This window comes from Heterodontus francisci, chromosome 7 (assembly GCF_036365525.1).
Source record: "Heterodontus francisci isolate sHetFra1 chromosome 7, sHetFra1.hap1, whole genome shotgun sequence".
Taxonomy (NCBI): Eukaryota; Metazoa; Chordata; class Chondrichthyes; order Heterodontiformes; family Heterodontidae; genus Heterodontus; species Heterodontus francisci.
Genome location: NC_090377.1, coordinates 75738550 through 75764896, shown reverse-complemented (window position 1 = coordinate 75764896; position 26347 = coordinate 75738550). Strand labels below are relative to the sequence as shown.

General features: G+C 43.0%; 1 protein-coding gene across 1 annotated transcript in view; it reads left to right on the top strand.

Moving 5' to 3' along the window:
• chrna1 (cholinergic receptor, nicotinic, alpha 1 (muscle)) overlaps window positions 1–17463 on the top strand; it is a 45664-nt gene extending 28201 nt beyond the window's left edge. Inside the window, exons 6-9 of the mRNA XM_068034572.1 lie at window positions 471–708; window positions 2774–2997; window positions 10703–10942; window positions 16999–17463. Coding sequence (XP_067890673.1) covers window positions 471–708; window positions 2774–2997; window positions 10703–10942; window positions 16999–17130 — 834 coding nt within the window. The 3' untranslated portion in view covers window positions 17131–17463. The remainder of the gene's footprint in view (window positions 1–470; window positions 709–2773; window positions 2998–10702; window positions 10943–16998) is intronic.
• Window positions 17464–26347: the final 8884 nt, after the last annotated feature.

The following is a 26347-nucleotide window of genomic DNA, read 5'->3' as shown; positions in this document are numbered from 1 at the left end:
GCAGCAACTTCCTACTGATTCCACAAGATTCTGTCTTACAGAGTATCCTCTTGACTTATCTTATCAAAGGCTTTCTGAAAATCCAAATGGATAATATCTACTGGGATGCCCTCATCCACTAATCTAGTAACCTCTTCAAATAATTCTGGCAAAATAGTAAGATACACCTTCTTTTCCAGAAGCTGTGTTGAGTGTCTCTGATGACTCTTTCTTTATCCAGGTGATCATAATGAACATCTCTTATGATCTTATCATGCACCTTACCTACAACTGACATCAGACTATTGAACCTATGTTTCCTTGGATCTGACTTGTCACCCTTTTTGAAAATTGGAGTTGCATAAACAAGGGAACAATGAGCTGTTAAAAATGTGGGCAAAGGACTTGAAAAGCACATGTCTGATCCTTGAAATAAAATTTGATGTTGATTTAACATAACACATAATTACAATGTTATGGTTCTTATTCAGGAAAGTGACCGGCCAGATTTGAGTACCTTCATGGAGAGTGGAGAGTGGGTAATGAAAGATTATCGTGGATGGAAGCACAGGGTGTACTATACCTGCTGTCCAGACACTCCCTACCTGGACATCACCTATCACTTTATCATGCAGCGCCTACCTCTTTATTTTGTTGTGAATGTCATCATCCCTTGTCTACTCTTTTCCTTTTTAACTGGATTGGTATTTTATTTGCCAACCGATTCAGGTATGTAAAGAATATTTGAATATATTTTGCACTTTGTTATTGCAGGAAGAAGCTCATTCAGTTCTATGAGGACTTTAAAATACAAATGTAAAATAAAATTAGAGATTGCTCCAACTGTACTATTTTGTAGAACAACACTTTTCTGCTCAGTTGCATTCTTTCCCCCTGCTTTCTGTATTAATTTTCTCTCCTCCTCAGCCAGGTTAGTTTCTCAGGTGTTTAAATCTGTCTCTTAAGCTCTTTGCTCAACAGTTTACAATGCATTATGCTTCCTTAACAGTCTCTATAGAACAACCCCTAACCTTCTACATTTACAAATATACAGATAAAAAATTTTTTTTAAATCAGCAGCATTTGAATAAAATAGATCCCCACTCTATTGTACAGCATCATTTATTTTGGTTTCTCCCATTCATCTTTCATTCACTAGTAATCTCTCTGATTTATCATCCATCATTGCACCTTACACTCACTTTCAGATTCTCTCCCCTGTATCTCACATTCAATTTCAGTTTATCTCCCTGTATCTCACATTCACCCTGTTTCTCTTAAGTAATTATATTTTTGTTACACTGTCTCTTCCATGCTTCTTGCAGTTAACTCTCTCTCTCTTTCATTTCATATTCATTCACAAACTCTCTATCCAACACTTGACATGTAGCTTCCAGTATATTCACTCACATTATTTTTGTTCAACTATTACATTCCCTCAGTCTGCTTCATTTATTTTACAATTATTTGCTTTCTTGGTCTTGTGTACTTTGGATTCACCTCACACGTATTCCATCTTTATCCACCATTCATACACGCTCTCTATCTGTTCACCATGTACTCATACTCTCACTTTCAATGCATTTTGCATTCATTTGTAAAACTTGCTTATCTTACTCATACCTTGGAACATTGCTGTGATGGCATACAACCTTATTATCACATCAGCAATCAATCGTTAACACTAAAAACAAGAATCAACTACAAAGGCTAAAAATCTATAAAAGAGAAGTGGCCCTTTTCCAGAATTTTCTGTTTTTGTTCCTGAATATTCATATTGTTCATAATTATTAGTAGGCTACTGCTTAATATTTCAGACAAGATTTTATTCGGTCCACCATCATAACTACTTACAATCGTTGTGCAGAGGAGTGATAGAGGAACCGGCCTCAGTAAAAAAAATGCATTTAATTGTCTATGCCTTTATTACAAAATTGCATATAATTTTATTCCTCTTATTAAGTTTTTGCACAATCATTGGTTTGTATTACTCAGGTAATGCTTGCTTGTGAGTGAAACAGCATTTTACTTGCTTGCCCTCCAGCTAAAAAAACTGAATCAAGGAATGTAGACTATGAGAGTAGGGGTGCTGGGTTGGGAGGAGCGGGAATTTGCCTTCTGTCTAAAACAAGCACAACGTTAGTGGAATGCTTTGAGCCCACTCAAAGCCAGCTTTTTTTGTTTTTGGCTGTGGGCTTCATTTTCATGTTACTGGTGAGCTGCAGGCACCACACTAGCAGTCTGCTGCAGCTTGCCAGTTTTGGGAGGGTGTGAAACCTGCCTGCTCCAACACTGAGCTGGTCAGCAGGTTGGGAAGCAGGGGTTGTTACAAATCCTGGAGGAGGTTAAGCATGGATCAACAGCGAGCTGTTCCTCCTGCCCCCACAAAAATTTACCCCACCAAAAATTGTGGCCTTTCATTTAAGGACCCCTAGTTAGGCTGCTCACTGCCTGGTACAAATGATTGGAGTGTGCAGGGAGTATACCTAAAAATTGAAAATGAGGTCCTACACCAGCTTAAGCCACAATTTTCATACTTAAACAGCCTTGTGACTATAACAGGCTCACCTGAAATAGCAACAGGCAGTTCTTGGGCATTAATGGGGCAACCGATGTTTCCTCCCACTCTCCATGCTTTTCAACTGTCGGCCCCCTGATTTTCAGGTGAGAAAAGGGTGCCCAACAATTGAAAATTGTCTCTCATCTCAGCTGTAAATAATTTCATAATGATAAAGCTTCTCCTTGTTACTGGTTCATATAGTTTTTACAGCACTGGCTTTTGATTTTCTTGCAGGTGAGAAGATGACTTTGAGTATTTCAGTTTTGCTGTCTCTGACTGTATTCCTTCTAGTTATTGTTGAGCTGATACCTTCAACTTCCAGTGCTGTGCCTTTAATTGGCAAATACATGCTCTTCACAATGATTTTTGTCATCAGTTCAATTGTTATTACTGTCATCGTAATTAATACCCATCATCGCTCTCCAAGTACACATACGATGCCACAATGGGTACGAAAGGTGAGATAGCTATCATTTGTTTTATTCATTTTGAGTAACATTTAAGTGCATCAGAAGAGCAGATGAAATTGTTGATCATTATGTCGAATTTTTCAACAGGAACCAAGGATATCCCATTTATAAAATTGGAATATAGCTTATAGCAAGGCAATCAAATAAACGGCAGATAAAGCAAGAGTTTACACCAACTATAAATGTAATAGATTATGACTGAGTTAAGGTCCATCTGGTTTCAATCATAAACATTTCAACATTGTAGCTTCAATTCTGTGATCCTGGCAAAATCAGTGCTGTGAGCACTGGCAGGCTTCTGAGGCAGCAAGACTGACCTCTCTGTTTCTTGGAAGATGAGCCCCTTTTATTATTGTAATTTCTATTACTATTTACTATTACTAGAACTTACTATTGTAATTTTTCTGCATGTATTCAATAGGTGTTGGGAGTACAGGGTGGTTTACCACTAGTTAGGGGAAAAGGGCTTTTATATTGTTCAAATCCACTTGTTTTTTGATGATGATACTTCGGGAGTCCTGCTGTAGGAGGTGCAGTAAAGGAGGCTGCCCAATTTTTGTGCTGAAGGGTAATATTCTGTGAATGTACAAGTGCAGCGGTGTGGTTGGAGGCCGGCGTGAGAGTGAGTGCAAACTATATATGGACCTGTAATCCAGGGAACCTGGGAGAGGCATATACAAGAAGCTTTCAGGCATCAGGAAGAGTTAAAGGTAAGTGCAGACACATTTGGACAGACTGTTCCTATAAATGCATAGCATGCAAGGCACAAACAGAACTTTTAACCTGGTGCTTCCTGAACTGGAGGGGGACCTATCAATTTGAAGCACATATGCAGGTTCAAGGAGATGGCAATGGCTGCCCTCAACCTGAAAAAGAAAAGCTTACATTTATTTATTGCCTTTCATGACCTCAGGATGTCCCAAAGCACTTTACAGCCAATGAAGTACTTTTGAAGTAGGAAATGTGACAGCCAATTTGTGCACAGCAAGCTCCGACAAACAGCAATGTGATAACTTTTTTGTCGTAGAGAGATACAGCACTGAAACAGGCCCTTCAACCCACTGAGTCTGTGCTGACCATCAGCCACCCATTTATACTAATCCTACATTAGTCCCATGTCCCCACCTTCCCTCAATTCTCCAACCACCTACCTACACGAGGGGCAATTTACAATGGCCAATTTACCAATCAACCTGCAAGTCTTTGGCTGTGTGAGGAAACTGGAGCACCTGGCAGAAACCCACACGGTTAGAGGGAGAACTTGCAAACTCCACACAGGCAGTATCCAGAACCAAACCCGGGTTGCTGGAGCTGTGAGGCAGCAGTGCTAACCGCTGCGCCACCCCATTTGAATCTGATTGAGGAGTAAATATTGGCCAGGATACCAGGGATAACTCACCCACGCTTCTTCCAAATAGTGTCAAGGGATCTTTTATTTCCACCTGAAAGGGAAGGCAGAGCCTTGGTTTAATGTCTCATCCGACATTGCAGCATTTCTTCAGTACTGCACTGGAGTGTCAATTTGGATTTTTGTTCTCATGTTGTGGAGTCATAGAGTCATTACAGCACAAAAGGAGAACATTCAGCCCATCAAGTCCATGTCAGCTGTCTGTCAAGCAATCCAATAAGTCCCATTCCCCTGCTCTATCCCCTAGTCCTGCAAGTTTATTTCCTTCAAATGCCCATCCAATTTCCTTTTGAAATCATTCATTGTCTCCACTTCCACCACCCTCGTAGGAAACGAGTTCCACTTGCTGCATAAAAAAGTTCTTACTCACTTCCCCTCTGCATCTGAAATCCAAAACCTTAAAGTAAGGTCTTTTAGTCCTTGTACCATCCACTAATAGGACTTGAACATACAACCTTCTGACACACAGGTGAGTGCTACCAACTGAGCCATGGCTGACACTTAGCATAGGAGGAAAGGCTTTGTGCTGAAATGCTTGTTTCTGCATTGTAATTTCTATGAGTTGCAGTCTTTCAAGAACTGCTGCCTCATTGGATTTTACACTCCCCAGCTAAATGTATGAAATTTTTCTGTCAAAATCTATTCAAAGTAGGGAAACAAACGCTGATCGCAAAATACAGCACAATCATCCTCAGCAAAGGTCCAACGCTCTCTATTTTTGCCAGGATTGCAAAATTGGAGCTAATATGCCTGGAAGATGTAATTGGTTAAAAACTTGTTTACATGCAGTTGAGAAAATGTCTGGGACTTCAGATTAAATTTGTTTAATGAGAAAAATGATTTGTCCTGTGGTATGAGCGAGCTGCTCAGACCAGGTACGTCTGTGGTTCAGCCTGATCTTGGAAGCCAAACATCATACTCACTGTGCTGAGAGCTCATGATTTGTTTCACTTAAACTCAATAAAATTCTGAAAAGAATTAATAAAATAAAATAATTTGTTGAGTGGATATCAGGAAACCATTTAGTGTACCAGTGAAAGCCAAGTACTGTATTGCTATTTTATTTGTAGTGTCAACTTGGCTCTGTGGATATTACAATTTATAGTTTAGCATGAAATATATGTTCTGTCAGTGTGGTGGTTTCTGTCCATTGGAGTGATTAGGAATATATGATAGTAATCCATACAATATCTGTGTAACCCGAAAATAAAACGTACATTGTTAGTCATAAAGCACTATAACAAAAAAGTCAGGCTTTCATTTCATAAGAAGGATTCCAGAATTCCTTAGATTCAGGAATGGTCCCGTCGGATTGGAAGTTGGCAAATGTTTCTAAAACACTCCCAATCCACAGACTCGCTACTCTTTTTTGCAACATGGTAAGCCTCTTATTTTAATCTAATACTATCCTTAATTTCCTGAGTGAGCCACAGATGGGTCTTTCTTGCTGAGTTTTTGTTTTTCAATGGAATGTGTTTTTGTTGAACATTTTGAATTGTTTCTTTAAAAGTTTCCACTGTTCATTTACCACCATACTTTTTAGTCTATTTACCCAATTTACTATAGCCAGTTCTCCCCTCATACCTCCGTGATTGGCTTTGTTTAAGTTTAAGATTCTTATTAGTGATTGGAGTATGTCACTTTCAAACTTAACATGAAATTCAATGGTATTATGATCACTATTTCCCAGTGAATCTTATACTATGACTTTACTAATTAACCCTGCTATATTACACAATGCTAGATCTAAGATAGCTTTATGCCTAGTCGTTTCCACTATGTATTACTCCAAGAAACTGTCCCAAAAACATTCTACAAACTCATATTGTCAACTACTTTTACCAATTTAATTGTCGCAGTCTATATGAAGATTAAAGTCCCCCACAATTATTACATTGTCTTTGTTACAAGCTCCAGTAATTTCTTGCTTAATACTCTGTCCAATGGTATAACTACAGTTGGGAGCCTATAAACTACTTCCACAACTGTTTTCTGATTCTTGCTATTCCTAATTTCCACCCACACTGATTCTACTTCATGATCTTCTGAGGGCAGATCCTTTCTCCCTAATGTCCTTACGTCATCCTTTACTATCAAGGCTACACCTCCTCCTTTTCCATTCTGTCTGTCTTTCCAAAATATTGTGTACTCTGGAATATTTATTTCCCAATCTTGATCACCTTGTAACCATGTCTCTTTAATGGTGATTAGATCTAAATCATTTACCTCTATTTGTGCCACTCGTTCATCTATCTTATTGCACTTGCTTCGCGCATTCAGATAAGAACTTTTAATTTCACTTTTTTACTTCTATTCCCTGCAACGACCTTATTCACTGATGTACAATTTTTATTAAACTCCCTGCCTGCCCATTCTGCTTGTCTTTACCCGCAATGCTATACTGTTCCGATGCCGCGATCTTTCTCTTTGGATTTCTAAATCTCCCTTCACTCAAACCAACCCCGCCCCCCCCCCCCCACCTCTGTTAGTACACGACCTCTAGCCTTATCTTCAGGCATACTCTTAAGTTTAAATGCTCTGTCCCTTCCTGCCACACTCTGGTTATCATTATCCTTATTGCTATCTTGCTCTCTTTCCTTCTCTCTCTTTAAATTATCACATCTTCCCTCACTTGATCCCTCACCCCCACTACTAAATTTAAAGCCTTCTCTACTGCCCTAGTAATATGACTCGCCAGAACACTGGTCCTAGCATGGTTCAGGTGAAGACCATCCCAACAGTAGAGCTCTCATTTTCTCCAGTACTGGTGCCAGTGCCCCATGTTCGAAACCCATTTCTCTCACCCCCATCTTTGAGCCACGCATTTAACTGTCTAATCTTATTTACCCTACTCCAATTTGCAAGTGGCTCAGGTAGTAATCCAGAAATTATTGCCTTTGAGGTTCTGCTTCTGAATTTAGCCCCTAGCTGCCCATACTCTCTATGCAGAACCTCTTTCCTAGTCCTGTCTATGTTGTGATATCCACATGGACCATGACAACTGGATCCTCCTCCTCCCACTGCAAGTTCCTCTCCAGCCCTGAGCAGATGGCCCGAACCCTGGCACCGGGCAGGCAACACAGCCTTTTGGACTCTCACTCTCGGCTGCAGAGAACTGTGTCTATTCCCCTGACTATACTATCTCCTATTACCACTACATTCCTATTTACTCCCCAGCTTGAATGGCTTCCTGTACCATGGTACCATGGTCAGTTTGCTCATCCAACCTGCAGCTCTCGCCTTCGTCCATCCAAGCTGAAAGAATCTCAAACCTGTTGGACAATTGCAAGGGCTGAGGGTCCTCCACCTCTGCCTTCTCGATCCCCTTACTTGATTACTCGCAGTCACACCCTCCTGTCCCTGACCACAGACCAAATCAGAAGACCTTATCCTATGGGGGGTGACTACCTTCTGGAACAAAGTATCTAGGTAACTTTCCTCCTCCCTGATGCATTGCAATGTCTGTAGCTCGGACTCCAGCTCATCAACTCTGAGCCAAAGCTCCTCGAGCCAGATTACATTGGTGTCCACGAGCTCCCACATACTGCAGCTGCAACACATCACCTGCCCTACTATCCTGATTGTGTTTTAAATAACTAATTATTAATTTTCTTAATTAATTTTTAATTAATGCCTCTCCTCACCAGCACTTACTGTACTAATTTAAACCGTGGTAATACAATAAACCTTACTGCTTAAAAAAAACAGTAGACTCACCAGCTTCTTACTTCCCTTCTGCTTGTGTGTCTTAATTAATTATAAGGTAGCAACTTAAATTTAAATTTTACGCTTTCTAATTTCTAGCTATTTACACACTCACCCTAACAGCAGTCTACTAACCTACCTATTTACAGACACTCTTTAACAGCAGGTAATCACCAACCAATCACCTTACAGCTTTCCTGTGATGTCAATGTTTGATTTTTTTTTTCAAACTCAGTCAGTGCACGCTGAATCCTGAAGCTGTTAGGTGCTCCCATGCAGGTCCAGCTCCCTGGAGGTAGATGAAGTGAAGGCTTGGCACCTTGCTCTCTATTTATCCTCTCCTGATAGTTAGGTGCTCCCATGCAGGTCGTACTCCCTTCCGCTCCCTGAAAGTAGGTGAACTCATATATCTTAGTCCATCAATTATGAAATGTTTTTTGAATTAAATTCCTAAATAAATAGAAGAAACAGTGTCTGAACAATTTATTAAATTATTTATATAAAATTTGCAATGGCAATTGGAAGAAACTATTGCAAATTTTGATTGCGCAGTCCTTGCACTCATTCACATACTGTGAAGCTGTGTGGCTGATATGTTATGGTTCCATTGTAATTGTGAGGGACCTGAGCTAAAATTTTCAGAATCAGAGGTAACTTTCTCAAGCTGCTGTTCTAAAATCACCATAATGCATTTTTAATTTTTTTAAAATTAGTTTCATGGGATGTGGGCGTCGCTGGCCACTTATTTAATTGCCACTTATCAGCCCACAAGTAACTCAACAGTACAAAACAAAATGTACCTGTTCTGTTGCAAAACATTGACTAACCAGTCTGTGCCTAATTATGATCAGTGCACAGTTAAAAGCTGTTGATCCAATTGATTACCCACTAATCATGGATGAAAGCCTACATTCTGAGTTTCTGCTGACTTGAGACAAAAAAAATTTCAAAGGTAAAGTATTTGATACCACAATATAAGCAAAGGATGACTTTTGTGAGCATATCGTAGTGAACATAATGAGAGACAATGTAGAATATTTAGTTAAAAGGTAACAGGACAGTCAGTTGCCTACTAGCAATACAAACTGAATGTGATTCAGCAGGTCACATGGACGTTGGCTTCACATCATTTATACTGCAGCTGGTCCTACACAAAAGCAATGTGAGATTACCTCTTCCAAGTCATTTCAGATTGATTTGACTGCATTACAGCTTACCATACATCACTGTAACATAAAGACCATTTCTCTAAACATAAATATGTAGTATAATTGTATTAATAATAATAATAGTACTGCCCCATTCTCCTCGTTCAATAACTTTTCTACTTAGTATTGGGGCCCAACCTCACCATTCTTGTTCCCATCCCACTCACCCTGCCCACCACTACCCCCTTAGATACTACTAGAAGATCCGTCCCCCCTCTCTCCACATTTCCCTCCAGAATATCCATTCACTCATGAACAAGACCGTTGCCGTCATAACCTTACTGTGGTTGATTGCATTAACATCCTTGCTTTGGCTCATTGGTGGCGACATCTTGCTGCTTACTGAAGCCTTCCCAACTATATACACTTTCCATCATGTGTTCCAGCTAAACCGTCATAGGGGTCGTGTGGTTATTATCACCATAGTGAAGCATTATTGGGTCTCACTCCCCTGCCAAAACAATCCACTACTCCAGTGTCATTGTGGGGAACAAAGATAACCCTAACTTCTTTTCTGCACTATCAACCAGCCTCTCAAACTCATCTCCTTTGCTCCCTTCCGTCTCACCTTCAACAACAAGTGTGAGAGCTCATGGACTTTTGTCACTAAGTTTTAAGACCATCTATTCAGATATCTCTGCTGCTTTCCTCCAGTGTCAGCTCCTCCAAGCTCCCCACTTGGTTCTCTAGTTTCTCTCCCACCTCCTCTCACGTGTATTCTGAGCTAATCTTGTCCATGAATTCTATCCACCACCCCCCCCCCCCCCCCCACACTGCTCCCTTGGCTTCATTCTCACTGAACTGCTGACCACCCAACTTCTCTCTATTCTAAATAACATTGTAAATAGTTCTCTTTCATGTTGGTCCTTGCTGACCTACATTTGCTGCTGGTCTTCCAAATTTAAAATTCTCATCTTTATGTTTAAATCCCTTCAAAACGCTGCCTCTCCCTTTCTCTGTAATCACTTCTTGCCTACAATTTCTCTCAATGCGTCATTCCTCTGACTCTGATGTTTGCGCATCTCTCCTCCCTTCACCCTACCATTGGTAACCATGCTTTCAGTCACCTAGGCCCCACACTCTGGAATTCTCTCTCTAATCCCTCCACCTCTGTACCTTCCTCTCCTCCTTTGAGATTCTTAAAACTTACTTTTTTCGCTTAACCTTTTGGTCACTCCTCCTAATATATCCTTTTGTAGATTGGTGTCCATTTTTTCATCATAGATCTATGAAGCACTGTAGGATGTATTTTCTATGTTAAATGTGAAATTTAATGTAATGTAGTAAAATTGGTTATAGCACAGTACATTTTCTAAGGATTGTTTCATTAATTACTAGTTATGGATTTCTAGTATGTCACTTTGTTTTACAGGTTTTTATTGATACTATACCCAATATCATGTTTTTTTCAACAATGAAACGATTGACTAAGGAGAAGCAAGAGAAAAAGATATTTACTGAAGACATTGATATCTCTGACATTTCTGGAAAACAAGCATCAGGAAACATCACTTTCCAAACTCCTCTAACAAAAAACCCAGATGTCAAAAGTGCCATTGAGGGAATCAAATATATTGCAGACCACATGAAGTCTGATCAGGAATCAAACAATGTAGGCATTTTACATTCTTTATTTCTATTTTAATTTATATTTATAATAGTTGCATAACCTTAATCCAGTTCTAAAACTTTAGAATATGCTGAGAATGATTCTGAATTTAGACTATTTTTGCAAAGTATTTGGTTCAAATTGGTTCAAATACCAATCAGGTTTCCAACCCTGTCATAGCACTGAAATGGCCCTAATGAAATTCACAAATGAAATCCTATGTGACTGTGACCATGGTGCACTATTTTTCCTCATTCTTCTTGATCTGTATGCAACCCATGATACGGTTGACTGCACTATCCTTCTCCAATGCCTCTCATAGGAACATTGGAGCAGGAGTAGACGATTCAACCCATTGAGCTTGCTCCGCCATTCAGTTAGATCATGGCTGATCATCCACTTCAACACCGCTTTCCTGAACTATCCCCACATCCCTTGATGTCATTAGTATCTAGATATCTATCAATTTCTGTCTTGAACATACTCAATAATTGAGCTTCGACAGCCCTCTGGGGTAGAGAATTCCAAAGATTCACCACCCTCTGAATGAAGAAATTCCTCCTCGTCTCAGTCTTAAATGGGCTACCACTTATTCTGAGACTATGTCCCCAGTTCTAGACTCACCAGCCAGGTGAAACATCCTATCTACATCCACCCAGTCACGCCCTGTAAGAATTTTATGTTTCAATAAGATCACATCTCATTCTACAAAACTCTAGGGAATACGGGCTCAGTTTCCTCAATCTCTCCTCATAAGACAATCCCGCCATCCCAGGGATTAGTCTGGTGAACCTCCATTGCACTCCCTCTATGGCAAGTATATCCTTCCTTAGATGAGGAGACCAAAACTGTACACAATACCCCAGGTGCAGTCTCACCAAAGCTGTATACAATTGCAGCAGGATATCTTTACTCCTGTACTCAAAACCCCTTGCTATGAAGGCCAACATACCATTTGCCTTCTAATTGCTTGCTGCACCTGCATCCTAATTTTTAGTGACTCATGAGCAAGGACAACCAAGTCCCTTTGGACATCAACACTTCCCAACCCCTCACCACTTAAGAAATACACTTTCTGTTTTTTTCTACCAAAGTGGATAACTTCACACTTACATTATATTTCATCTGCCATGTTCTTCCCAATCATTTAGCCTGTTCGGGTCCCCTTGAAGCCTCCTTGCATCCTCCTCACAACATACATTCCCACCTACTTTTATGTCATCAGCAAATTTGGAAATATTACATTTGGTCCCCATATCCAATTCATTTATATAGATTGTGAACAGCTGTGGTCCCAGCACTGATCCTTGCGATACCCCACTAGTAACAGTCTGCCACCCTGAAAATGACCCATTTATTCCTGCTCTCTGTTTTCTGTCTGTTAATCAATTCTCAATCCATACCAGTATATTACCCCCAATCCCATGTGCTCTAATTTTGTTTACTAACCTCCTGTGTGGAACCTTATCAAAAGCCTTCTGAAAGTCCAAATACACCTCATCCACTGGTTCTCTTTTATCGATGCTACAAGTAACATCCTCAAAAAACTCCAACAGATTTGTCAAACATGATTTCCCTTTCATAAATCCATGTTGCTTCTGCCCAATCAGATCATTCTAAGTATCCAGTTACCACATCCTTTATAATAGAATCTAACATTTTCCCTACTACTGACGTCAAAGTAACAGGTCTGTAGTTCTCCATTTTCTCTCTCCCTCCCTTCTTAAATAGTGGGGTTACATTTGCTACTTTCCAGTCTGCAGGAACCTTTCCAGAATCTATAGAATATTGAAAGATGACCACCAATGCATCCACAATCACTATAGCCACCTCCTTCAACACTCTAGGATGGAGCTCATCTGGTCCAGGGGATTTATCAACCTTCAATCCAGTTAATTTTTTGAGTACTACCTCTTTATTGATCCTAATTTCTTTCAGTTCCTCATTTTCACAAGTTACTTGGTTCCCAAGTATTTCTGGGAGATTTTCTATATCTTCCTCTGTGAAGACAGACACAAAGTAATTGTTTAGCTTCTCTACCATTTTCCTATTCTTCATTATAAATTCTCCTGACTCCACCTGTAATTTGTCGTTGTTAATCTTTTCCTTTTCACATACCTAAAGAAGCTTTTACAGTCTGCCTTTATGTTTCTCACTAGCTTGCATTCATATCTTCTCCTCCATTGTCCAGCTGAATGGGACAGCCCTCACCTGATTTCATTCTTACCATCCAGTCATAGCTATAGGATCTACTCCAATGGCTTCTCTTTCCATTCCCAAACTGTTACCTCTGGAGTCTCCCAGGGATCTATCCTTGGACTCTTCCTATTTCTCATATACATGCTGCCTCTTGGCAACATTGCCAAAAACACAATGTCAGGTTCCACATGTATTCTGACAACACCCAGAAATACCTCACCACCACCTCTCTTAATCTCTCCACTACCTCTGCGCTGTCAGGCTGCTTGTCCAATATCAAATACTGGATGAGCAGAAATCTACTACAATTAAACATTGAGAAGATTGAAGCCATATCTTTGACTTCAACCACAAACTCTGTTGCATAGACTCTTATTCCATTTCCCGCCCTGACCACTGTCTCGGGTTCACAACCTCAACGTCCTATTTGACCCTGAGCTGCGTTTCTTCCCCCGTATCATCTTCATCACAAAAACCACCTCCCTCTGCTTCCATAATATTGCCTTTCCCTTCCCCTGCCTCAGCCAACTACTGCTGAAAGCTTCATCTATGCTTTTGTTATCTCTAGACTCGACTATTCCAATACTCTCATCTTCTGCCCGCCATAAAGTGAGGTCCTCCAGAATTCTGTTGCCTGTATCCTAACATTCATCCATTATGTCTTTGCTCATTGACCTTCATTGTGAGGAAGGATATCAGCTCTGACAATATGGAATCTGTATGGGTAGAGCTGAGAAACACTAAGGGGCAAAAAACGTTAGTGGAGGTTGTATATAGACCCCCAAACTGTAGTGGTGATGTTGGGAATGGCATTAAACAGGAAATTAGAGAAGCATGCGATAAAGGAACATCTGTAATTATGGGTGACTTTAATCTGCATCTCGATTGGGCAAATCAAATTAGTCATAACACCGTAGAGGAGGAATTCTTGGAATGTATACGGGATGGTTTTCTGGACCAATATGTTGAGGAACCTAATAGAGAACAGGCCATCCTAGACTGGGTATTGTGTAATGAGAGAGGAATAATTGACAATCTAGTCATGTGAGACCCCTTGGGGATGAGCAACCATAATATGATAGAATTCGTCATCAAGATGGAGAGTGACGTAGTTGATTCTGAGCCTCGGGTCCTGAATTTTAGTAAAGGAAACTACAAAGGTATGAGGCGCAAGTTGGCTCTGATGGATTGGGAAACGTTACTTAAAGGGATGATGGTGGATAGGCAATGGCAAACATTTAAAGAGCGCATGGATGAACTGCAACAATTGTTTATCCATGTCTGGCGCAAAAGTAAAATGGGAAAGGTAGCCAAACCATGGCTTACAAGGGAAATTAGAGCTAGCATTATATCCAAGGAAGAGGCATATAAATTTGCCAGAAAAAACAACAGACCTGAGGATTGGGAACAGTTTAGAATTCAGCAAAGGAGAACCAAGGGATTGATTAAGCAGGGGAAAATACGAAAGCAAGCTTGCGGGGGACATAAAAACTGACTGTAAAAGTTTCTATAGGTATGTGAAGAGAAAAAGGTCCCTTACAGTCAGAAACATGGCAATTTATTATGGGGAACAAAGAAATAGCTGACCAACTAAATGCATACTTTGGTTTTGTCTTCACAAAGGAGGACACAAATAAAATACCAGAAATGTTGGGGAACACAGGGCTTAGTGAGAGAGAGGAACTGAAAGAAATCAGTATTAGTAGAGAAATGGTGTTGGGGAAATTGATGGGATTGAAGGCCGATAAATCCCCAGAGCCTGATGATATGCATCCCAGAGTAATTAAGGAAGTGGCCCTAGAAATAGTGGATGCATTGGTGGTCATCTTCCATAATTCTATAGACTCTGGAACAGTTCCTACAGATTGGAGGGTAGATAATGTAACCCCACTATTTAAAAAGGGAGGTAGAGAGAAAGCAGGGAATTATAGACCGGTCAGCCTGACGTCGGTAGTGGGGAAAATTCTAGAGTCCATTATCAAAGATTTTATAGCAGAGCACTTGGAGAACAGTGGTAGAATCGGGCAGAGTCAGCATGGAATTACGAAAGGGAAATCATGCTTGACAATCTACTAGAATCCTTCGAGGATGCAACTAGTAGAGTTGATGAGGGGGAGCCAGTGGAGGTGGTTTATTTGGACTTTCAGAAGGCTTTCGACAAAGTCCCACATAAGAGATTAGAGTATAAAATTAAAGCGCATGGGATTGGGGGAAGTGTATTGCGATGGATAGTAAATTGGTTGGCAGACAGAAAACAGAGTAGGGATAAATGGGTCTTTTTCCGAATGGCAGGCAGTGACTAGTGGGGTACCGCAGGGATCGGTGCTAAGACCCCAGCTATTCACAATATACATTAATGATTTAGATGAGGGAACTAAATGTAATATCTCCAAATTTGCAGATGACACAAAACTGGGTTGGGAGGGTGAGTTGTTGGGACGATGGAGAGAGGCTTCAGGGTGATTTGGACAAGTTGAGTGAGTGGGCTAATGCATGGCAGATGCAGTATAATGTGGATAAATGTGAGGTTATCCACTTTGGTAGCAAAAACAGGAAGGCAGATTATTATCTGAACAGCTACAAACTGAGAGAGGGGAATATGCAGCAAGACCTGGGTGTTCTCGTACACCAGTCGCTGAGGTAAGCATGCAAGTGCAACAGGCGGTAAAAAAGGCAAATGGTATGTTGGCCTTCATAGAGAGAGGATTCGAGTACAGGAGCTGGGATGTCTTGCTGCAATTATACAGGGCCTTGGTGCGGCCACACCTGGAATATTGTGTGCAGTTTTGGTCTCCTTATATGAGGAAGGCTGTTCTTGCTATAGAGGGAGTGCAGCAAAGGTTTACCAGACTGATTCCTGGGATGGCGGGTCTGATGTATGAGGAGAGAATGAGTCGGTTAGGATTATATTCGCTGGAGTTCAGAAGACTGAGGGGGGGGATCTCATAGAAACCTATAAAATTCTAACAGGACTTGACAGGGTAGATGCAGGAAGGATGTTCCCGATGGTGAGGTAGTCCAAAACCAGGGGTCATAGTCTAAGGATACGGGGTAAACCTTTCAGGACTGAGATGAGGAGAAATTTCTTCACCCAGAGAGTTGTGAGCCTGTGGAATTCGCTACCACAGAAAGCAGTTGAGGCCAAAACATTGTATGTTTTCGAGAAGGAGTTAGATATAGCTCTTGGGTCTAAAGGGATCAAAGGGTATGGGGTGAAAGCGGGAATAGGTTACTGAGTTGAATGATCAGCCATGATCATAATGAATGGCGGACCAGGCTTGTAGGGCCGAATGGTCTACTCCTGCTCCTAGTTTCTATGTTTCTATGATTCCTGGTGCCTGAGCACCTGGATTTAAGAATTCTCATCCTTGTATTCGAATACCTCCATGACCTTACCACTCCCTATCTCGGTAACTTTAAGTCCGACAACACTGCGAGAAATCTGCACTTCTCCAGTTCTGTCTTCTTGTGTACCCCGACTTCCTTCACCCCACCAGCCATGCCCTAGAGCTGTGTAGACCCTAATCTCTGGAATTCCCTTCCAACAACCTGTCCTGGTGTGTCCTGCCTTGGATCAGTGCCATTTTTTTTGTTTCTGTGAAGGGTCCTGGGATGCTTGACTACATTAAAGGTGCTATATAAATGCAAGTCAGTGTTTTTGTATCCTTTGCCTTGATCAGCACAATAAAATGTAGTGGGGCTAATGTCTAGTTGCATCAAACAAGTTTTTTGCTCAATGGAGTAAGTTTCCAATAGCATTAATAGCAATGGGAATTGTAGAAAGATATATCAGGTCTTGAAAGTCTTACTTTAACTGCTCATGGATAATAACATTTATTTACTTTTAATTTCAATACCAGGCTGCGGAGGAATGGAAATACGTTGCAATGGTGATTGATCACATTCTGTTGGGTGTCTTCATGTTGGTTTGTATTATTGGTACCCTTAGTGTCTTTGCTGGCCGCCTCATTGAACTCAATCAGCAGGGCTGAATCTTCATAATGAACAGGAAATACATTACTGGTAAAGGGATGTGCATTGCTCCATAGAAAAGATGAATAGGCTGACTGTTGTAATTGTAGTCTGTTGTACAAAATATATAGTTTGCTTTGTTTTACACTATATTACATATAGGGAATTTGAATATGTAAAAAGTGGTTAAATCAGATCAGTAAACAACATTAATGTAAAAGCACCGATAACACAAAATAAGTGGAACATCTCTTTTAGTACAATATAGGAAAAGTTAAAACTATGTTTAAAGAATTAGATTTGAAGTCATTTTAAAATTTGATATAGAAACATAATTATGAAGAAAATGAACAGTATAGACTAAGATTATCTCATCTATGCTTTTATGTCTACTAATCTATGTTTAGAAACATAGTCCTACTGTATAATTTTATGTTTGTCTGTACAGATTGTTAATAAATAGATACATGGTGCTGGATGAAAACATCATTTTGCATTTGTGGCTCAAATTATTGCAGATACAGCTGAACCATTTGAAGATCAATTTCATTTTGTCAGAGAATAAAGTGATCGTAAGAAAGAATTGAAAATAGATTTTTAAAAGGTCATCAAGCATATGAGCCTTGGAGAATGTTATCTTAAGGTTTCCCTAGAAATCGAAATAACAGCATAACCTTTATTTATTAAAAATTCCATTGATATTGTGTCAGCTTTCATATGAACCAGAACTGTTAGCCAAATCTAATAAATCAATAAGTGAAACATTAAAAAAAAATATGGATTAAGTAAAGTATTATCACAGACTATTCCTTTTACACCTATCTCAAAAAACATTATGTAGAGATTTTTTTTAACACGGGGCGTAATTTTAAACAAAAATTAACAGGATCGGATCTGCCACCAGTTTCAAAACCCACCAAATTTTACTCGCCATGGGAATGGTGGGGGAGACGTGGTGCGATCTGATCCTGTCTGTTTGCCACCTGGTGGGATAAGTTACAATAATTCCTCTGGTCTTAAATTGAACTGGGTTGATTGAACTTACTGGACTTTAAATGGATATCATTGTATCATAAATTGGATGGCAACCAATAATAGTTTTGTGTTGCTCAAGGGAAAATACTTAACAGCTAAAATTCTGGAGTCCCTGCTTTGCTGCTGAAAGAGATGTGGGGCTGAATTTTAACCTGATAGGGTGAGTGCGTGTTCTTGCATATGGGAGGTTAAAGAAGCAAAAAATTCTGGCATGTCATGAATTCAGCAGGAACCCGCTAACTTCTGCATTTAACTTGCGTGCGTTTGTTAGCGAGCAGGAAACCCCTGTGAGACAGGCAAATCTGCAATTAACATATGCTTAATGGAAATTAACTGCAGCTTTAACCTTGTATTTGAGCTTTAACTGCCAGTGCATGGGTTTCCCAGGCTGTCTGAAACTCGCCAGGTTGAACAAGAGGAGGGGACGGTGGGGATTGATGGGGCTGAAAAATTGATAGGCTGGAAAGCCTTTAAATACTGAGAAATGAGAGATACTTCTTTACCTAAGTCAAAGGATTTTGCTAACATGAGTTTTTCTGAAAGTGTGCATTTACTGCTTTGGAGGTGATTTCTTAAACTTTGGAGATCATTTCTGTTACTTTGGACTTATTTGACTTTAATCTACACATCCCAGCTGTAGGCCTCCCCAGTAGCATGGGAACAGCCATTACAGCATGACATTGGGGCCAGGAGTGTCTTCTTACAATGCAGAGCATGCACAGAGCGTTCATGGGCGTCATCAGTGCATCCAACATTTGCCAGCTTGCCACTATGAATGTGTGCATGTGCGCACTGATGTCACCACGCAATGACGTCAGTTGTAATGATGTCCTCAGCCCTCGATGGCCGCGATTGCCACATCCCCCCTCAGCTGCACACTCCCGGCCTTGCCACTTCCCCCCACTTGGCCGCTCGCTCCTGGCCTCGCCACTTCCCTACACCACCCCCCCCCACTGGCTGCTCATTCCCAGCCTTGCCACTTCCCCCCTCAGCTGCTCGTTCCCTGCTTCGCTGCTTCAGCTGCTCACTCTCCACTGCGCCACCCAGAGAAGTGGCAGGAAGAGAGCGGGGAGCGAGCGGCCAAGGGGAGGAAGCCACGAGACTGGGAGTCAGCAGGAGAGGGGGGAAGTGGTAAGGCAGGGAAATGGTGCAGCGGGGAGCAAGTGGCTGTGGGGGAGAAGCAGGGAGCGAGTGGCAAGCAGACAGGCGAGGGACGGGGCAGCGAAGTGAAACAGCGGTGGGGAGGGAGCCGGAGTGGTATGGAGGCAGTGAACGCAGTCATTGAGGGTGTTTGGGTTTAATTCATTTTTTGTGTCAAATTGAACAGTGCCATTTTTATTACTGGCAGCTGCCTGAGATGCCGCAGACTGTGACGTTTCAGTCGATGAGGCTGCATTTGTGCATGTGCCAGTACTACGCCACCTAGTGGTTGCGTTTATCAAAGGCTGGATGCCCACCTGCCAGAACCAAAGACAGGTCCCGAACCCACTGGGACCATGAGCAGCATTTTACCAGCGGTGACCAATTACGAAGCCACTGCTGGGTCTGCCGTGAATTGAGGACGGCTGCCCACCTCCCAGAACTGCTGGGCCAATTAGAGGACTGGCAGCTCAGTAGCCTCGGCAGTGTCACCATTAGAGGTGGCCCCTGCTGAGGCTGCAGGAAGAGGAGGGTGCCTCCATGTTGAGGCGCCCTCGAAGGCCAGGTAAGGTTTTGTTACTTAATGTGTCGAGGCCAAGAAAGCAGGCCCCGGCAATTGGAGGTGCACCCTCCAGCACCAGTGTCAGCAGGGGCCGCCATTGCCACCAGGGGGCCCCTCTGTGGGCCATGGAATGTCCATAAAGGAGGACCCCCACCACCACCCCCGCCCCCCCCAAGAACCCGCTGGGAGGCTGCCATGCCTCACCTGGCAGTTCCCCCACACGGTGGAGGTTCCTCCCAATACCAGTAAAGTGTCAGTGAAGGCGGATGTGGTCAATAATTGGCCAATTAATTGGTTTAATTGGCTGTTTGCCTCCAGTTGAGGGGTGGCCACACTGCTGAGGTTCCCACCGCTGTTAATATCCCATGGCCATGGGAAGAGGTCAGGCTCCCCTCCTGATGACCAACTCCAGAGGGCTGGTAAAATCCAGCCCTGGACCTCTGATCAGGAACAAGAGGGACAGCACCATCAACAGCAGCAGGAGCAGCAGCAGACTTCTCCTCAGCAACCAGTCAATCCACAGGACAGAGGTGATGAGCACAGAGCTCCAACTCGCAGATGGCGATACCCCCAACACAGAGTATACAGGAGGAGAATGAGCTTTCTGGACATTATGGAGCAACATTCTGTCACGCACACTAGAAGTGCAATGATACAACAATCATGGACCAACTCTGAAGAGTTATGAAAAACTGACTTTGTCTTTAAAGAATTAACCTTCAGTTTAAAAAGTGAACAATGGTCCAAAATGGCCACCAAAGAAAAAGGGATGGCCTTTTGTGTATCCAAACTGTCTGACAAAGACAATGGACAAATCTTCAATGCTAAGAGGCATCACTCTTACACCTATCCTAAAACATTCCAGAATTGAATGTCTTCTTCTAAAACAAAGAAGGTGTGAAGTAGCCATGTCCTAGGCCATTGTGCGATCATCATGGGAAAGAGACCAGAGCATCTCCTAACTGGAGGTGAGAGATAACAGCTTTACCTTAAAAAAAGACAGTGAGAGTGAGAGAAGCAACATCCTAACAGCTTGTGTTCTGGCAAAGCCAGAAAGCACCTGCCCTGCTGCAGATTCCAACATCTACATTATACAGCAGTGAGAGCTAGAAGTAGCTCTCTTCAATTGAACTTTCAAACAAGAGAGAAATCTACATTCATCTCAGGCCTACATCCAGCAGGAGCTTGATCTCCAAGAGAATTCAATAGGTTTATCATAACCTCACCTCGCCAACTAAAAGTCACCTTCCTTTTTCCCTTCTCTATCTGTCTCTTCGTGTGTGAGCGTGTGTTTGTGTGTGCGTGCACGCATGAGCGAATGAATGAGTGGATGCAATTGCGACAATTTCGGGATAAGGCGTATTGCTCAATAAACAATTAACTTTCTCTTTTAAAACCTACAAGAAAATCTGTCTCTGTCTGTTTATTTTAAAAATAAAACACCAAGGGGCTAACTTCTAATAGAAATACACTTGCTGTGGTCAGGTGGGGAGTTGAACAGTGGGAACCACCCACATCGCACCACGTGGTCGAAACAATTGCTTCAGGACGCTCAGACTTTCTTGACAGGTCATTACTGACATTTGCAGCCTCCTGGAACAAGACCTCCTGCCAAGTGGACCAGGTGAGCACGCATTGCCCATGGTGGTTAATGACACCGCAACCCAAATTTCTTCACCTCCAGCACCTTACAGGGATCTGCTGGTGTCATCTGCAGAATCTCACAATCAGCTGCACACAAGTGCATCTCCCAGGTGACTGATGCAATGTTTGCCAGAGCCACACCTATATCAACTTTGCTACTGATGAGATCAGTTAGAATGAGCAGTCACTCATTTCCGCTGATATAGGAAGTCATAGACTGTGCACATTTGGCAATCAAGGCATCCTCAGATCAACCAGCTGTCTCCACCAATCGAAAGGGATTCAACTCTATGAATTTTTAGCTGGTATGCAACCACTGAAAGATTATCATGCACGTCTGCACAAGATATCCAGGAAGCTGCCATGGGGCCTTCATTCTGCACCAGTCAAATCTGCCACAGATCTTTGTACCTCCAAGCAGAGTCAGTGGGTGACTCCTTGGAGACAAGGGTTATTCTCTAAGGATGCGGCTGATGATACCTATGAGAAACCCTATCATTGAGAAACAGGAAAGGTACAACCAAATCCACGTGAACACAAGAGTGGCCATTGAGCAAGCACTGGGATGTTGAAGATGCAATTCAGGAGACTGGACAGATCAGGGGTTGCCCTTCAGTATGCAAAAGCAAGGGTTTCCAGAATGATAGTGGTGTGCTGGACCTTGCACAACATAATGGAATAGAGAGGACTGCAGCTGCTGGAGGAGGAAGGTGAGGGCTGGTCCGCATCTTCAGAAGAGGAGGAGGAGGAACAGGAGCAGCATCCGCCCCATCAGCCTACTCTCAATCATCAGTAAAGTGATGGAAGGCGTTATCGACAGTGCCATCAAGCGGCACTTGCTTAGCAATAACCTGCTCAGTGACGCTCAGTTTGGGTTCCGCCAGGGCCACTCAGCAACAGACCTCATTACAGCCTTGGTTCAAACATGGACAAAAGAGCTGAACTCATGAGGTGAGGTGAGAGTGACTGCCCTTGACATCAAGGCAGCATTTGACTGAGTATGGTATCAAGGAGCCCTAGCAAAACTGGAGCCAATGGGAATCGGGAAAAACTCTCCGCTTGTTGGAGTCTTACCTAGCACAAAGGAGGATGGGTTGTGGTTGTTGGAGGACAATCATCACAGCTCCAGGACATCACTGCAGGAGTTCCTCAGGGTGGTGTCCTAGGCCCAAACATCTTCAGCTGCTTCATCAATGACCTTCCTTCAATCATAAGGTCAAAAGTGGGGATGTTCGCTAATGATTGCACAATGTTCAGCACCATTCGCGACTCCTCAGATACTGAACAGTCTGTGTAGAAATGCAGCAAGAACTGGACAATATCCAGGCTTGGGCTGAAAAATGGCAAGTAACATTTGCGCCACATAAGTGCCAATCAATGACTATCTCCAACAAGAGAGAATCTGACCATCTGCCCTTGACATTCAATGGCATTACGACCGCTGAATCCCCCACAATCAACATGCTGGGGGTTACCATTGACCAGAATTGAACTGGAGTAGCCATATAAATACTGTGGCCACGAGAGCAGGTCAGAGGCTAGGAATCCTGCGGCGAGTAACTCACCTCCTGACTCCCCAAAGCCTGTCTACCATCTCCAAGGCACAAGTCAGGAATGTGATGGAATACCCTCCACCCGCCTGGATGGGTCCAGCTCCAACAACATCAAGAAGCTCAACACCATCCAGGCCAAAGCAGCCCGCTTGATTGGCACCCCGTTCACCACCTTCAACATTCACTCCCTCCACCACTGACGCACAGTGACAGCAGTGTGTACCATCTACAAGATGCATTGTAGCAACGCACCAAGGCTCCTTAGACAGCACCTTCCAAACCCATGATCTCTACCACCTAGAAGGACAAGGGCAGCAGATGCATGGGAACACCACCATCTGTAAGTTCCCCTCCAAGCCACACACCATCCTTACTTGGAACTATATCGCCGTTCCTTTAATGGCGCCTGGTCAAAATCCTGGAATTCCCTTCCTAACAGCACTGTGGGTGTACCTACCCCACATGGACTGCAGCGGTTCAAGAAGGCAGCTCACCAAGGGCAATTAGGGATGGGCAATAAATGCTGGCTTAGTCAGCGATGCCCACATCCCAGGAACAAATTTAAAAAAGGAGGAAGAGGAGACTGCTGTGGCCAGGGCACCTGCAGGGATACACAGGATGGACTAATTCAGGCATCTTCAACTGATCTGAGGCAGTGCAGCCATCTGACAGACCAATTCTGAACCCACAGTGCCGACCCCCAGCATCCAGCACAAAGCAGTTCCACGGTCAACAATCTATCTCTCTCACTGACACCCATTGCTCGTCCTCCACTCTTGTCATACCATTTTCCTCAAGGCTGCAGCCACCTGGTAGGCAGTAGACAACAATGGGCATGGCTGGACAATGGAGCTTTGAAATAAAGTTTATAGTGCATAATGTTGACAATAAAAGTGACTATTTAACAAACCCAAGTGATTTATTTTTCTTGTGAAACTACAAAGATCTTCTCTTTCTTTTCCTGTTACTCTTTTGCGATGCTACCCCTGTGGCTTCAGCAGAGCGAGAGGTAGGCTGCTCACTCCCCTGCTTTGACTGTTGAGGTGCCTGTGGCCGAGGTCCTCTTGGTTTTGGAGCCTGTGAGGGCCCCACCAATGACTGCCCCAACTGCACCTGTGTAGAGGCACACTTGGCCACTTGGACAGGAGGCAATATGTGGGGCTCTGACTGAGGGGGGTTGGGGGAAATGGAGCGAGGAGTGGATGCACTTTGAGTAGAGTCCCACTTCCATGTGCCCTTTCTCCAATTCCTTCTCATGGTCCACCCACATTTCCCTGTTAGCCAAGGATTGGAGAGCACTTTGATACACTTCAGTGAGGCATTGAATGGCCAACGTGAGACTTTCCTCCATCCTATTTGAACTGGCAGCCTGAGTTTGCAGACTATTGGTCAGGGCCAGCATGCACTCGGTTGCCTGCCGGGTCTGATGCTGCAAGACGGTGGCCACTTTTTCCATGGAGGTGGGCATCAGCACACCTGAGACATCATGGCACTCATAGTGGAGATGAACTTCTCAAATTTGTCTCCAATCATGTGCAGTGCTTCTGGAAATGCTGACAGAACCTCACACCTTTTCTGCTGCTGCTCCAGAATAGTCCTTTTTGTCGATGACCCAAAGGCTCAAAATCTGCATCCGGCTGAGTAGAGTCCAATGGGAACTCTCCACTGCAATTCCTGTCTCCAGTACCTGCTCCTGCTCACTTGTGTTGAGTGCTTCACCATGTGACAACCCAACTACCTACCTTGGAGGCCCCGCTGAGGTGTGCGCATCTGAGCTGGTGGAGCGTGTGCACAAGTCAAGTGACAGTGTTTTCTTAGAATGCATGACTTCCTCTTAGGAGTCTTCCTTCTCTGGCGCCAGCTCCTGAGTGACCTTAGAGGTCCTGTAAGAGATGAAAAACATGTATTCGAACTGAAAAGGTGAAAGGCTTCAAAGTCAACATAGTGCTGATCATCATCTTTCAGTGGCTGCTTCCATCAAGTTAACATGAGTGAGTGTTGTATGCCATGTGACTATGTGATACCTTAATTCTGTCACCAGGCATCTTGGAGACCCCAATCTCTCCATCGCCAATGACCATGCATTCCAAGATTCTGCTTATCTCCAGTGTCTCCTCCTATGCTGTGGTCAGTGTGGCTACAACTGGAATGCCAGCCCGGTTCTCTGCCTCTCCCTGGAGTACTGCATTCTCTTCTACTGCAAAGAGAGATAGAAGCGATTTATGTGTGAGAAATGGATTGTGGAGATAGCAATAAGATGAGGGTGATTGTCAGTGGTGGCTGTTCAGATGGGGATGTGAGGGGGTGTTTTGAAAAAGGGGTGGGTAGACTTGCAAGCTGTGTTGGTCTGAGGAGTGCTGTGCGGGAGATGCCATGCCACTCACCTTCCCTGCTTTGATTATTGTGATATTACTTTAAGGGGTTTATCTGAAACAGCTGTCCATCACCAGACAGGATGTGATGTACAGACCCATGTGATCTCTAGGCAGTTGTTGGAAGCAGCTATAGAAACAAGACGTGTTACCCTACCTTCCCAGTATTGCTGTATATATGTTAGTATCTTCAATAAAAGATAGTGACAGCTGGTGGTTGTTGAAGATCTGACTTCAGGTTTCTGCTGATCCTGCAAAACTGATCCCATCTGCTTGTTACAGAAGCTCCGGTGTGACGGTTTGGAAGCTCATCAAGTTCGCCTGCGTTCCTTGCGGCAGCATCGCAGTCTGTGTAAGTGACTCAGCAATATTGTTCGTGTCGAACACACAGCAAGTCTGCACTTCGGGACATGGCACCTCATGTCGACTGGCAGGCATCAAGTCTCAATTCTACAGCTTTACTTTAAGGGAACATGTGTCTGAGACGGGCCACCAGATCGGGAGCTCGGGTGGGAGGCAATTGATCAATTGTGGCACAGCCAGGCAGAAGCATCCGTGTGCAGCAGCCTCCAACCGTTTGAAACAGCCAGAATACCTTCATAGCCATTTTCCTTTTTTTTCTCTTGAAGATCTCAGACGAGCTATATGAAAAAACAAAATTTTCAGCTCCATTACTGACCATTTCATCGCTGAACAGGGTAGCTAAAAGAAAAGAAAAGTTTTTATCCCAGTGCCATTACTGATCGGAAGAGCCTTTTCGCGCCGAAATCGCTCTTTGTGGGTGGGGCCTAAAGAAAGCTCTTGAACCCAGAGCTGGCGCCACATTCTACCTCAGCCTCTCTCTACTGCTCCACTAGTCTGTGTAACCTGTCGAACTGCAGGCAGTGATTTTTTTTTCAAAACAGCCAGAAAGTTTTTTTTATCTATTGCG